The 13,959-nt window shown below is 40.6% G+C and overlaps 2 protein-coding genes across 3 annotated transcripts in view; one reads left to right on the top strand and one right to left on the bottom strand.

Annotated features, from left to right (window-relative positions):
• Window positions 1-13,056, top strand: part of plekhh2 (pleckstrin homology domain containing, family H (with MyTH4 domain) member 2) — a 30,532-nt gene extending 17,476 nt beyond the window's left edge. For both annotated transcript variants that reach the window (XM_046070134.1, XM_046070135.1), the window contains 17 exons: window positions 295-381; window positions 534-692; window positions 819-899; window positions 1,230-1,409; window positions 1,799-1,907; window positions 3,037-3,149; window positions 3,490-3,669; window positions 4,340-4,437; window positions 5,457-5,634; window positions 7,742-7,897; window positions 7,989-8,086; window positions 8,384-8,525; window positions 8,833-8,969; window positions 9,362-9,491; window positions 10,656-10,742; window positions 11,275-11,424; window positions 12,347-13,056. In XM_046070134.1, the coding sequence (XP_045926090.1) occupies window positions 295-381; window positions 534-692; window positions 819-899; window positions 1,230-1,409; window positions 1,799-1,907; window positions 3,037-3,149; window positions 3,490-3,669; window positions 4,340-4,437; window positions 5,457-5,634; window positions 7,742-7,897; window positions 7,989-8,086; window positions 8,384-8,525; window positions 8,833-8,969; window positions 9,362-9,491; window positions 10,656-10,742; window positions 11,275-11,424; window positions 12,347-12,532 (2,271 nt within the window). In that variant the 3' untranslated portion in view covers window positions 12,533-13,056. The remainder of the gene's footprint in view (window positions 1-294; window positions 382-533; window positions 693-818; window positions 900-1,229; window positions 1,410-1,798; window positions 1,908-3,036; window positions 3,150-3,489; window positions 3,670-4,339; window positions 4,438-5,456; window positions 5,635-7,741; window positions 7,898-7,988; window positions 8,087-8,383; window positions 8,526-8,832; window positions 8,970-9,361; window positions 9,492-10,655; window positions 10,743-11,274; window positions 11,425-12,346) is intronic.
• zgc:171482 (zinc finger protein) overlaps window positions 1-13,959 on the bottom strand; it is a 107,204-nt gene that overhangs the window by 85,380 nt on the left and 7,865 nt on the right. The gene's annotated exons all lie outside the window — the stretch shown is intronic.

Below are 13,959 nucleotides of genomic sequence, written 5' to 3'. Positions count from 1 at the left end.
ATTAAGGAATTCACGCATTTTAAATATTGTTTTTGAACTTTTAAATACAATGTACAGGTTTCTTGCTTAACAGTAAGTTATTATTATTTTTAACATGAATTTATGAACATGTGTATCTATTGGCACCTTTATATATTTTGGCGTTTATCTTAAATCTAAAGTTTCTTGTTATTAAATGTGGTACGAATGATATTAACTATTCTGCTGACAGACCCTTTGTATTTATTCAGCTCACTGGCTGTAGGTCTGTAATTCTGTAGCGAGTCGCTGTTTAATGTTATCATTCTTCCACAGAGTGATGTGATCAGGAAACCTCAGGGTCAGATGGAGCTTAACGCCACCAGCAGCATCGCCCGTGGAGAGGGCAAACAAGTTCTTCAGGTATCCAACCCTTATTTTGAGTTTTGTCCACTATTGAATACACATATGTACTCAAACTCAAAATTCTATCTAATCAAATCTTGACCCCTTCCATCAGAGGATTCTGAATTCCTACTCATCCTCACCTTGCCTCTGGCTTTTGTTGTGTGTAGATAGTGACAGGAAAGTGTGTGTACTACCTGAAGGCGGACTCTCCTAACCTGCTGGAAGAGTGGCTCAGGGTGCTGCAGAGCGTGCTCAGGGTAAAAGCTGCCAGTCCTCTCTTCACCCAGCCGGACATTCGCCCCGGCATGAAGGGACTGCTCATCAAGGTGCAGCAACTCTGGCAAAAAAAAAAAAAAGAAATCTAAATACATAACTTTACCAAATATGAAAAGGTTGTTCTGTTTCTGACAGTCACTCCGATTACTGAAATATGTACTGTGTGTCTCCGGCAGGTGAAGCACGGCTACTCTAAGCGGGTTTGGTGTGCTCTGATTGGAAAGACATTGTACTATTTCCGCAGCCAAGAGGACAAGGTAAGATTCAACGGAAAACCTCCTTAAGTCTTCAGATTGACAGGATGCAGAGACTGTAATGCCCTGCGTCAGGGTTTATGTTTTTGACGTTTTACCTGAAGTTACGTACTCATCTTGGGAAACTGCATGACATCTGCACTCATGTACCCACTTTTATAACCGAGACCCAAAAATGTCTGTAAAGTCAAGCAATAAATCTGAGTGAGTCCATGTGAATTTCCAAAAAACATTTATGAAGGAAGCTTTATTTCAGCGGTGCAACACAAAAGATGTTACCTTATATTTAGTGTGTGTGTGTGTGTGTGTCAATGAACATGTGTGTTTTCCCAGTTCCCCCTGGGTCAGATTAAGCTGTGGGAGGCCCGGGTGGAGGAGGTAGACGTATCAAGAGATTCAGATGACGACCTCAAGTCATGTGGGCGGGGCTTACAGGCGTCACCTTTCACCATCGCCATCCACCCACAGGAGCAAGGTCCGACCTACCTGCTCATCGAGTCCCGTCACGAAAAGGTTGTTGCAATTTTTCTGCTCTGCACTTCCAAGAGATTAGTGTTCAGGGCTGTGATGCCTTATTCCTTGTGTCGTCTGTTGGTGAAGTTCGAGTTTCTGGTGCTCTTTTCTTCCATCTCCTTCAGCCACGGTGCCTGTCACTGGTCATTTTCAAGCTCTTCTATTTATTATAAACAAAGCAGAAGGGAAATCTGCTCTTCATCTAGTGCATCAAAACACTGACAGAGAGGGAATCCCTCTTGTGTTCCCATATATTAGTTAATCTAAATTAGCCAAAAAAAATGAAGATCATGTGAATCTCTTATCTATTGATACGTTTAAACTGAACATTGATCATACTTGTTTCTCCATCGTTGCCCATCCCAGCTTTAACGTCTGTGTCTGTGTAGGATACGTGGCTGTACCATTTGTCCGTGGCAGCAGGCACCACAGTGGGTAAAGTCGGCACTGAGTTCGAACAACTGGTGGGAAAACTCTTCCAGCTGGATGGAGATCCAAGTGAGTGCTACAAATGTTCAGTTTCTTATTTCTGATTGTGTTTTACTAATAGCTAACTGCATGTACATACATCACACAAACATCAAGTTGCAACTGCAATATTACATATAATAAATACAGGCCTTGATGAGATGATCTGATCGTGGGATGAGATGTGTGTTTTTATGACTTTTACCATCAACATCATCACGAACCAAAGTTCTTAAATATCTGAGGATTTAGACCGTGTTTTCACTTCCTTCAACTACCTACAGGAGCTATTACAAAGACGTCACAGCTCTAAATACAAATCAGTGAAATTACTTGTTCTTTTTTTCTATTTGACATGCAAAACAAGATGTGGAAAAAAGGTACTGGTGGGAATACTTTAGAACATCCCCTAAATTGATTTTTAGCATGTACATATGTGTCTATGAAGATTCTCAGTCATCCAGGTCATAGTTATCCAACGAAGGTTAAAATCAAGGGCAACTGGACTTGGTTGAAGATACTGGAAGACGTTTCGTCCCTCATCCAAAGGACTTCTTCAGTTCTGACTGACTGGTAGGGAAACTCAGCTATTTAACCTCAGTGGGGTCGTTGGCCCGGGTCATCGATACCGCTGGTTCGTTAGTGGGTCTACGCCACCACTTATCCCCCACTTACAATGCTGTCCTTTCATCGCTTCCCAGGAAACTCAACAAACGTAACCTATTGGCCTCAGGTGAAGATACCAACGATGGTCGTTCAGTCTTGGCCACAGGTAGTCTTAACGACTGTCGTCACAGCAACAAGGAACACTAACGAACCAGCGGTATCGATGACCCGGGCCAACGACCCCACTGAGGTTAAATAGCTGAGTTTCCCTGCCAGTCAGTCAGAACTGAAGAAGTCCTTTGGATGAGGGACGAAACGTCTTCCAGTATTTTCAAGCAAGTCCAGTTGCCCTTGACTTTAACCTTCGTTGGACATGTACATATGTGTTTTCCAACTTTATTTTGGGATCTTTTACAAAACGTATTGTCACTGTCTTTATTTTTTTTCTGTCTTTATTTTCCTTTCTTGTGTGGAGCACATCGCATTTTATTCAATATGTTTAACATGTGCTTATTATTGCCTTTAGCTAGTAGTCTGTCCCTCTGTCTTTCAGACTCTCAGCTCTGGAGACATCCCATGTTGTGTTTCAGTAAGGAAGCTCTGTCGTCTCCTCTCACCACCCTGCCTTCACAAGCTCTGCAGACAGAGGCCATTAAACTATTTAAGGTACACGCGCACACACAGACACATAGCAGTGATATGCAGATTTGTCCACAGACCCCTATCTGAACAAATAATCATATATTAATAATATATATTAATAATAATAATAAATACCATATAACTTACACAGTGTCATAAACTAAATGATTTAGGCACTGTCCTGCATATGTCTGAATGTTACTGTGGATGTTAAAGTAAATCTTTATATTGTTAATTAATAAGACAACACAAAGATCCTGTAGCTTCAATCTGAAACAATGTTTCAATGATAAATCACAAGCACAGACAATCTCCCTTCCTGCGTCTGTCTTTTAAACTCTATTGAACTATCATCTCTCCTCAGACCTGTCAGCTTTTCATCAACGTGGCCATCGATGCTCCTGCCATCGACTACCATGTCTCCCTGGCCCAGAGTGCTTTGCAGGTGTGTCTGGCCCACCCAGAGCTTCAGAATGAGTTCTTCTGCCAGCTCATTAAACAGACCCGCAGGAGACAGCCACACGGCCATCCGGGACCCCTGCAGGTTTGCATTCTCACCACATGAGGGCAGCAGCAGTATGTGTCATTTAACGGAAAGACCTCTGAAATCAGAATTACAGGGTGTCTGAAAAAGTTTGGAATCATCACAGTTCACTGAATGATCTTTTTTTTTTTAATGCTTGGAAAAAACATGGATCCAATCAGTTTAAAAGCATGTCATGTGGTTGGTTATCACTTTAAGTTCAAAACTGCACTTTGGTGAGCCTTGTCTCAGTTGTGTTGGTATGATAAGCAAAAGAGATTTTATATGCAAATCTCCATCCACTGTCACCCTGTAGTCATTTGATCTTCCACATCCTGTAACCAGCAGAGGGTAAACATGCAATTTGAATGTTCAGCCTTCCTGATGTTTTGAAAGAGATGTCTAATTCCAAAGTATGAATATGTCTCAGCCAGCTCTGCTTAGAGATTTAGACACAACAGAATGATTCATTCAACATAATCCTGTAGCTTCTTTGTGATGTTGTACATGAATGAACAATATGTCACTAACGAACCCGATCAAAACTAGTTACACTTGTTTCATGGTAAACAATATGAAAATTGCAGTTCTTCAGTCTCCCTCTCACATGCTGCACTGTACAGATTCTCTTCCTCATATTTGTGACATTTTCTCAAGAACATGTTTGCTGACAGTGTGTCATTTCATTTAGGGTTGGCAGTTTCTAGCCTTGTGCGTGGGGTTGTTTCTGCCTCAGCATCCATTCCTCTGGCTGCTCCAGGGTCACCTCAAAAGACACGGTGACTCCAGGTGAGAACACTTCAGGGGCCCGATCATTAGTACAAAGAACAAAGGCACAAAAAAATTACCAAAACAAACAGAATTGTTTCTCCCCAAAATGAACTCTTGACTACTCTTGTGTGAGGCCCAAGTTGTCTTACATACTATAATTAGGTATTACTGACAGAGCGTATCACAGACCCACATTTCAGCCAATCATGCTGTACTCATTTCTGTGGTGGCATCTGCTGTGCTAAGAAAAAATTACTTTTCTCTGTGCGTCTGCCTCAGACAAACATAATGCAGACTACAGCACAGTTTCTTGCCGTGCATGTATTTGAATACTATTTGGCTGCTCTTTCCATGACTTCCCTCCAGGGATATCCGGAATGTTAGATCAGCTTGAAAAATAGCTCTTTATGTAATGAAGCAATGAACATTGTAACTTAACTATGACTCGAGGAAAGGGCCACTGCATACATTACACAGATGAAGTTCAATTTACTCATCACAAGGGGCCACACCTCAGCGTGTGAAGAGTTGTATAATATCTTTGTGATGATGTCATCGGGGTTATCTCGGATTAGGTTTTCAGCATAGACTGTTTTCAGCCATTATTAACGGAATTACCTGAGTATTAAACTGAAGGTGTGGAGACTGGAAGACGTGGGAGGAGCAGTATTTTTGGAACGTGACCCTTACTAGGCACTAAAAGTGATATCTCTGCTTCTGTTGCTTTGATTCCACCATTCTTTTTAAAATTTGTCTCCTCCAACCGTATGGAAGTGCAACAGTCGATTGCAGGAGTGCCCCTATAAGAGTGTTTGAAGAAAATACAGCATAAACATAGGTATATGGTGATCACTAACTTGATTATGTTCACTAAGTGAACACAGGAATATTGTTCACGTTGATTTTCATAACTTCCTTAATTGTTGTTGCTTCGACTGTTAACGTTTTAAGGTGCTCTGAGTGAATTTCAATTAGTGTACGTAATTTTACTTTATACACACACCGCTGACATACCACCGTCTCCCTCTTGTTCATAGAACTGAAGTGGGTAAGTATGCCATTTACTGCCAGCGCTCTATGGAGCGGACCCAGCAGAAGGGCGAGAGGCAGGCCAGACCATCCCGTATGGAGATCCTGTCGATACTTCTGAGGAATCCTTATCATCACTCCCTTCCATTCAGCGTGCCTGTTCACTTCCTCAACAACACCTACCAGGTAATACCACAACACGCAGGAAGATAGCTAACAACAATAACAGTGAAGGCTTCAACACTAGTTCATGCCAACAGTTTTAATCTTGCTGCAACACTCTCACATCATAGCCTCTAATCACACACAGTTTACACATACAGTACCCAACAGTCCGCAGTAAAGAGCTTTTTATTACAGGTTGGCTCTCAAGTCCAAATATGTGTTGACCATAATATATAATGACAAGAGGCATGATCATTGCAGCCCTTGTGGTAGAACAGAGTACACAGTATACTCATGAAGGCTGTATTATGTTCTCCTCTGGATGAATTAAAATAACTTTTTTGATCATTAAACTTTTCTTCTAGTCTAATACCATCATAAGGTCAACACTTCAATTTGTCCAGTAATTTGATTTACGACCAGATACCTGCAAACCTCATGAGATTCCCATCAGCCTAAGCTGTACTTTGTATTTAGTGCTAAGTAGCATTTATTAGCAAGCTATGACTCTAAGTTAGCATTGTCACTGTGAGATGTTAGCATGCTGGCGTTAGCATTTAGCTTAAAGCACCACTGTGCCTAAGGAGCTGCTTCTTGTTAGATGATGAGATGAAAGGAAATTATTATGCATGTAATTGTCTCTCTGTATTACAGACAGTCTTTGCATGTGTAATATATGGGAAAAATAATTTCAAACAAATTGGAACTTGGGAATTTTCTTGTCCAAAGTGAATGTTTTGAGTTTGCATTTTTAAGAAACATTCGCTATCTGACTTTAGCTTTGATCATGTCAAAATGTCACTCAGGTATTTTTTTACACTAAGATTAGAAAACCTTACAGTTTTTTTTTTCATTTGCTAACATGCATTGGTCAAAACTGAGGTCACAGTGTCAAAACTCTTCACACAGTCAGCGGAACAGAAATGTATGAGGACCAAACTGAATCGTTTTTCTTTGCTTTCACACAAAATGCATTCAACGACCACTTTCTCCAAAGTCCATGAGTTCCTTTCTCATTACTACTCCGCAACACTAGCCTATAGATTTGCAACACATTTTTAAAATGCTAACACACTGTGTCTCAAACTGTTAAAACACATTTAAAACAGAATGATGGCAAATGTCCTGCATTTCTCACTAACCAGTTTCAAGTATTTAGTCAATCTTAGCAGAATATTTATGCAAATGATATGTTTGCTTCTATGTGTGTAGTGTTTTGAAAAAAGTGTTGTTTAGAACTGCAGTCAGAGTGTAAAGCAGAAATGTGCTTGCATTTTTGCAGAATTGGTCCAGCAGGTTGGAACACGAATTACAGGTTGTGGTCATTGTGACAGTTCTTTTTCAGTTGCTAACCTGCATTGGTCAAAACTGAAGTCACAGTGTCAAAACTGTATGTGGACCAAACTGAATTGTTTTTCTTTACACTCACACAAAATTCATTCAATGACCAGTTTTTCCAAAATCCATGAACTCATTTCTCAGTAATACTCCACTAGCTGCATAACACCATATATTTGCAGTACATTTTTCAAATGCTAACACACTGTGTCTCAAACTGTTAAAACACATTTAAAACAGAATGATGGCAAATGTCTTGCATATCTGCACTAACCAGATGGAGACATATAGAAAATCATAGCAGAATATTTACTCAACGTAATGTAAACTGTGTGAAGTGTTTTGAAACAAGTGTGGTTTAAAACTGCAATCTGAGGGTAAAGTAGGAAAGTGAAAATATGTTATTGTTAATATAAAATTAGATACTAATTTAACTGAAAATTCATTCAAACTTCAAAGATAAACATTGTTTTTTTTTTTTTAAGGTCAGTGTGTTATGAGTGACAACGGTCAGAATTGTGTTTACAAGAAAAGTGTTTTGGCGGTTTGAGTGTTTTTTGGAGGTGAGATTAACTGGTTGGCCAAGATCCATGTTGGTCATGCAGGACTGCCAGATGAATTTTGAATAAGTGGCTTCAGTTTTGACTGATGCTTGTTGGCAATTGAAAAAAAACTGTAAGAGTTCATAAGACTAAACATCAAAGCTTTTCAAAAACAAGGAGAGGCTTAACTGCCATGATCATTGCCAACTCTGTCACGTTGTCTTCTGCATTTAAACACATTTCCATAGGTGGTGAGCTTCGACGCTTCGACCACAGTGGACGAGTTCCAGTGTCGCCTCAACCAGGACATTGGCATGAGGAAAACGGGACTTTCTGGTTTCAGCCTGTACACGGATGACCCTACTGGACGCGAGCTGGAACACTGCCTGCAAGGAGGCATCAAGGTGCATCTTGTATTCACGCGATGATTGCTTTTTGAAGATAGGATGTGTTATATTTCTTAACACTTCCCTGTATTTTATATATAATCTGCAGATTTGTGACATTATCTCCAAATGGGAGCAAGCATCTAAGGAGCAGCACACGGGCAAGTCTGAAAACACCAGGATTGTCCGTCTCACCTACAAGAACAGGTAGAGAAGGTGTCAAAACACAATAGATTAACATACATATGTGCTGACGCCGAGTTCAATTAAAGGCCACATGTTAATTCAGGCTCAGGATATCAAGGGAGTGGATTTTTGGCAGGGAAGGTTAGAGAATTTGATAGTTTAGTTTAAAGGGGAACAAGGTTTTATACATAAACATCTATTTACAAGTTGCACTGTGGGTAACGTAAGTGCCAGAAGGAAGAATGTGTGAGATTTGTCCATTGTGAGTCCAACAATGTTTTGCTTTTACTATTTCTGTCTTTACCTTTCTATCCCCAGGCTGTACTTCTCTCTCCAGGTCAGGGGGGAGTCAGAGAGGGAGAGATTGCTGCTGGCTTATCAGACAAATGAGGCCATTGTAGCAGGACACTTTCCTGTCAACAAGGAACTGGCTCTGGAAATGGCTGCCTTGCTGGCCCAGGTCTTAAACCTAAAATGTTTTTGTTGTTATTTATTGCTTACATCTTAATTTATCTTTTACATTTGTACAGTATGTCCTGGCTTTAATGGAATAAGATCCATCCATCCATCCATCATCAACCGCATATCCCGTGTACAAGCAGCTAAACAACTCTTGGATAGTTTGTTTTGTCTCTAATGCACATACAGGATTTTTTCTGTGCTTCAGATGTTTTGTAATTTAAAAAAGTGACACATATTTCACGTTTACCAGACCCTACCCTTAAAAAAACCAGTACAGTATAACACACTTATGTGTCTGCGTTCAGGTGGAGTTTGGGGATTTTGAACGTCCCTTCTCTGCTCCTGGATCAGCCCAGACCAAGTCTAACCAAACCCTGAAACAGGTTCTGGACAGATTTTACCCTAAACATTACCGCAGGACCACATCTGAGGAGCAGCTCAGGTACCAGAACATGCTGAAAATGAGCTATGATTCATCATTCAGTTGGCTATCTATTATGGATATTGTCTTTTTTTAACGTACTTTTGTCATAAGCTGTTGTCATAAACTGTAGGTTTTTATCACAGCTGCTCCATGGCAGTTAATTTTCTATCGTCATCCTGAACATACAATAACTCTAATCAGTTTTGGCATCATTCATACTAATATAGTCCGATCAGATCTGTGTGGAAAGTGTTTTTATATATCAATTAAATTAGCACAAAGGAGATCCAAAAACAGTGGACTTAGAAATCTTTCAAGTTATGCAGCACAACCATTTGTAACACTGTTGCCATGATAGATGGTCAAAGTCTAATTGTTATGATGGACGTGCTGTCCCCTCCCCCTCTCAGACAACTGCTGCAGCGTCTCTCTGCACGCTGGGCCTCCCTCAGGGGTCGAAGTTCACCAGAGTGTGTCAGGATCTACCTGACAGTTGCCAGGAAGTGGCCTTTTTTTGGTGCCAAATTATTTGAAGCGGTGGTAAGTGTACATTAATTTCTTGTAAACTAAACACCATTTACCAAAAACACACACCCATTTCCCTAAACTATCAACCCTTTGTCTGTTTTGAAACATGATTCAGATTTGTTAAACTGTAACACACAAATCCTTTCATTTCTCATTGACTACACCACATGGTCATTTAGAAAGCACTGACATTCTAAATTGTTCACTCAAGCCAGCACAGCTTGAGCCCAGTTAGCACGCAGCTACCCAGGTGGAAACACAAAGAGTCATAACTGATCACACACCCATCAGAACCTTCAATAGATAGAAAGAGTCAGTTCATTCAGTTTTGGAACAATGAATTAAGAGAGATGTGAAGGACGAGGTAGAGGACACCAGAGAGGAGGAGGAAGAGCAGGAGGGAGAGGAGGAGGAGGAAGAGCAGGAGGGAGAGGAGGAGGAGGGGGAGGAGGAGCAGGTGGAGAACGTGTAAGACTGTTTGGCTTTTCAGCATGAATGAATGGTTTTGAGTGGAGAGCTTCAATTTGACCTGAAAATAGGATGTTTGGGGAAATGGGTGAGAAGTTGTGGATTTGCATTTAGAGTTTTGAGAAAAGGAGGCATGATGTCAAGAAATGATATTGTGTTGAACAAATAAAGCCCAACATATAAACTCTCAGGACCTAGAGAAGAGAAAGGAAAGAAACAGAAACCTCTGTACAAGGCGAGTATTTCAAACATTTAATCCACTCCCATCTTCACACCAGCTCATGCAATACTAGACAATGAAATTCAGTACAACACCACAAATGACCATAAAGTTGAACTAGCACCTCACTGATACAGAATCAACAAACTGATACTGTACTGTACTTATATAGGGGGTTCCCTTTTTGGGGAAGGGGTCACTGATAAAACATACAGTGATTATACAGCTGTGACAGGTGTGTTCACAGTGATGTACAGGCTGCAGGGTGACTGAACTGAAATACTGTGATTGTTGTGTGATGAAATGTTGTCATTAAATGCAAATCCTATATCTTCCAGTATATACAGTATTGTATGTGTCTCCAGCTCAATGAGTATCAAGAACAGTGACATTGTAATGTGTTTATATAGCATTCTGTTATACTGTATACTGCTTTATATCATACTGTAGTAAATGAATTTATCTCACTTTTCTCTCTCTGTTTTCAGTCCATCGCTCCCTCTTCAGAGCCAGGTGTATGTGTTTGGCTGGCAGTACATGAAGATGGTATCAGCGTTCTGGAGCACAACTCTGTTGTAAGCATCTCTGGTGTACCTCCCTGCAACTACCTAGACCTGATTTCTTCATTCTGTTGCCTTGATTCCCTAACTCTGTTGTAAACATCTCTGGTGTACCTCCCTGCAACTATCCAGACGTGATTTCTTCACTTCGAGGAAACCTGCGAGGGCGGTACGGTGGTGCAGTGGTTAGCACTGTCGCCTTCTTTATTGTAAGAAGCGAGTACACGTCCAGTACCTTACCTTATCTGTGGTCTTAAATCCTTTGTATCATTTAGCGTAATTGATGAAGTATTTTTAAATTCATGTTACATTGGTTGGATTAAGACATGGAAACCTGTAACTCACAATGCTGATATGTGAAACTTGCTGTCACTTGTTCACATGGTTTCAAAAAAAAGGTTGCATAAGAAGTTGTAAACAGAAATATATGGGGGATGGTAACATGTTTTTTTATGATACGCTCACACGCTGCACATGACTTTTTTTTGCCACATTGTTTGCTATCTTCACCGTCACAACACGACTATCTGTGCATCTGCATGTTCAGAAACCGCTGGTGTCCCACACCTACAAGAATCTGATGACGTTTGGAGGCTGCAAGCAGGACTTCATGCTGATTGTGGGAAAGAGCAGCAGTACCAACACAAGCAAAGACAAACCTACAGAGAAACATCTGTTTGCTATGGATGCTTCTAAGGTTTGTGAGAGATCGTCTGTGGTTTTCACTTCACACTCTAGCAGGTTTTACCAAGATATGGGCTGCCTAGTATGAGTCATTTTATTTCCCTTCTACCTGATGGTTTGATTTATAATTGATTATAGTACAACTGATCATTGCCGACATTGTTTGGAACATGAGTCACAAGCAAACCCTGTTTCACATAACTGCAAAACAAAACATGATTAAATTCAAATATAACACAATATTACAAACAACTCATTTTATTGCATGGCATTAAGTGTCTGACATCACAGGTACGTATTACAAACACATGTTCACACATCTGTCAGTCTAGTGGCAGTCTTAGAACAGTTGAATCTTTACTAACTGCACATAACCCGTGGCCAACTGAGAATCTAGTTTAAGGGAATAGACAGCTTAGCTTAGTTTAGCCAGGCTAGCTGTTTCCCCCTGTCTCCAGTCTTTGTGCTATGCTAACCAGCTGCTGGTTCCAGTTTCATATCGAACAAGCAGATATTTGAGTAGCAGTATTCCTCTCATCTAACTCCCGGCAAGAAAGCGAGTAAGTGTATTTCTCAAAATGTCAAACTATTTCTTCAACAGTTTGACAGATTTAGGAACGAACGAGTTCTCCAACATGTCAAGTCTAACCTGTGAAACTCTTCTACAGAATTTGCTAAAGCTGATAACTTTTAAAATAAAACTTTTTTGAAATAATTTAGTGTGAAAATGAAGGATTTTCAGTTGCTGAATGTCACAAAAAGCTCACCATATCAGTATTATTGTAACACTTGTGTCATCGTGGTTGTTTATGACATTAAAGTTTTCTCAGTTGACTCCTCAAGTGCCTTGATCAGCTGAAACAAAACTAATAAGGATTTATTAGTGCATGGTGATACCATGAATACACGCTGACCCTTTTCTGGTTTGCCAACAGATCAGGGAGCTCACCCTCCTCCTCTCAAGCTACATCAACAGTGTTCATCAGCAGAAGGCGGCCGCCCACCACCTCTCTGCCCCGGCTCTGATGGTGGCCCAGCCTGTCAGTCTGAAGAGCAAAGAGCTGAGGAGCAAATCCCCACCAGCACTAGGACGCCCCAGCAAGGCCCCCACGCTGCTGTGACGACACTCAAAAATCACGTCATGATCTCTCTCGGAAAAACTTTATTCAAATTTGAAAATGAAGGATTGATTTACAGCTGCATAAAGAGAGATTCCATTGTCATACAGCCCTTCTTTCTAAGCAGTCCGATCCTATAGATTTGTCTCTTTGGGCCAGAGTAATTTCTGCTATCCCAAACGGTCGCTTCTCTTCCTACTGTAAGTGACAAATGCGTGGATGTGAACTGTATACATACTGTAGGCACAGAGGTGTCTAGAAACAACTAAGAAGCTTTGCTCAACGTTGTCCAAGCACATTTGTCTCCCTGTTGAATGTGTGGCTTTCATGTGCTGACTCCAAAGGGAAAAAGCCAACACTATTTATTGACAGACTGAGCTAGCATTCTGAAATGTCTCATTAATCTGTGTTGTGTGGTACATTTCTTTTTGTAAAGATGCTGTTCCAAGTTCATATTTGGATTCCTGCCTTAAAAAAAAAAAAAATAATGCATTCATACACAATATAAAAGAGGTAATGACACATTGTTAAGGACTCACTTAGAGGGTATTTCTGTATCTTTCCCTGTCCACAATAACTCTACGAGGAACTGTTGGGACTACTAGAAAACCCTTGTGTTATATTGTGTTGTACAGGTGCTGGTCATATAATTAGAATATCATCAAAAAGTTGATTTATTTCAGTAATTCCATTCAAAAACTGAAACTTGGATATTATATTCATTCATTCCACACAGACCGATATATTTCAAATGTTTATTTCATTTAAAACTGACTAATGAAAATCCCAAATTCAGTATCTCCGAAAATTAGAATATTACTTAAGACCAATACAAAAAAGGACTTTTAGAAATGTTGGCCAACTGAAAAGTATGAACATGAAAAGTATGAGCATGTACAGCACTCAATACTTAGCTGGGGCTCCTTTTGCCTGAATTACTGCAGCAATGCGGCGTGGCATGGAGTCCATCAGTCTGTGGCACTGCTCAGGTGTTATGAGAGCCCAGGTTGCTCTGATAGTGGCCTTCAGCTCTTCTGCATTGTTGGGTCTGGCGTATCTCATCTTCCTCTTCACAATACCCCATAGATTTTTTATAGGGTTAAGGTCAGGCGAGTTTGCTGGCCAATTAAGAACAGGGATACCATGGTCCTTAAACCAGGTACTGGTAGCTTTGACACTGTGTGCAGGTGCCAAGTCCTGTTGGAAAATTAAATCTGCATCTCCATAAAGTTGGTCAGCAGCAGGAAGCATAAAGCGCTCTAAAACTTCCTGGTAGACTGCTGCGTTGACCTTGGACCTCAGAAAACACAGTGGACCAACACCAGCAGATGGCATGGCACCCCAAACCATCACTGACTGTGGAAACTTTACACTGGACTTCAAGCAACGTGGATTCTGTGCCTCTCCTCTCTTCCTCCAGACTCTGGGAC

Source organism: Micropterus dolomieu, linkage group LG15, assembly GCF_021292245.1.
Source record: "Micropterus dolomieu isolate WLL.071019.BEF.003 ecotype Adirondacks linkage group LG15, ASM2129224v1, whole genome shotgun sequence".
NCBI classification, from domain to species: domain Eukaryota; kingdom Metazoa; phylum Chordata; class Actinopteri; order Centrarchiformes; family Centrarchidae; genus Micropterus; species Micropterus dolomieu.
The sequence above is the reverse complement of the archived record's forward strand: the minus strand, read 5'-3'. Positions and strand labels throughout refer to the sequence as shown.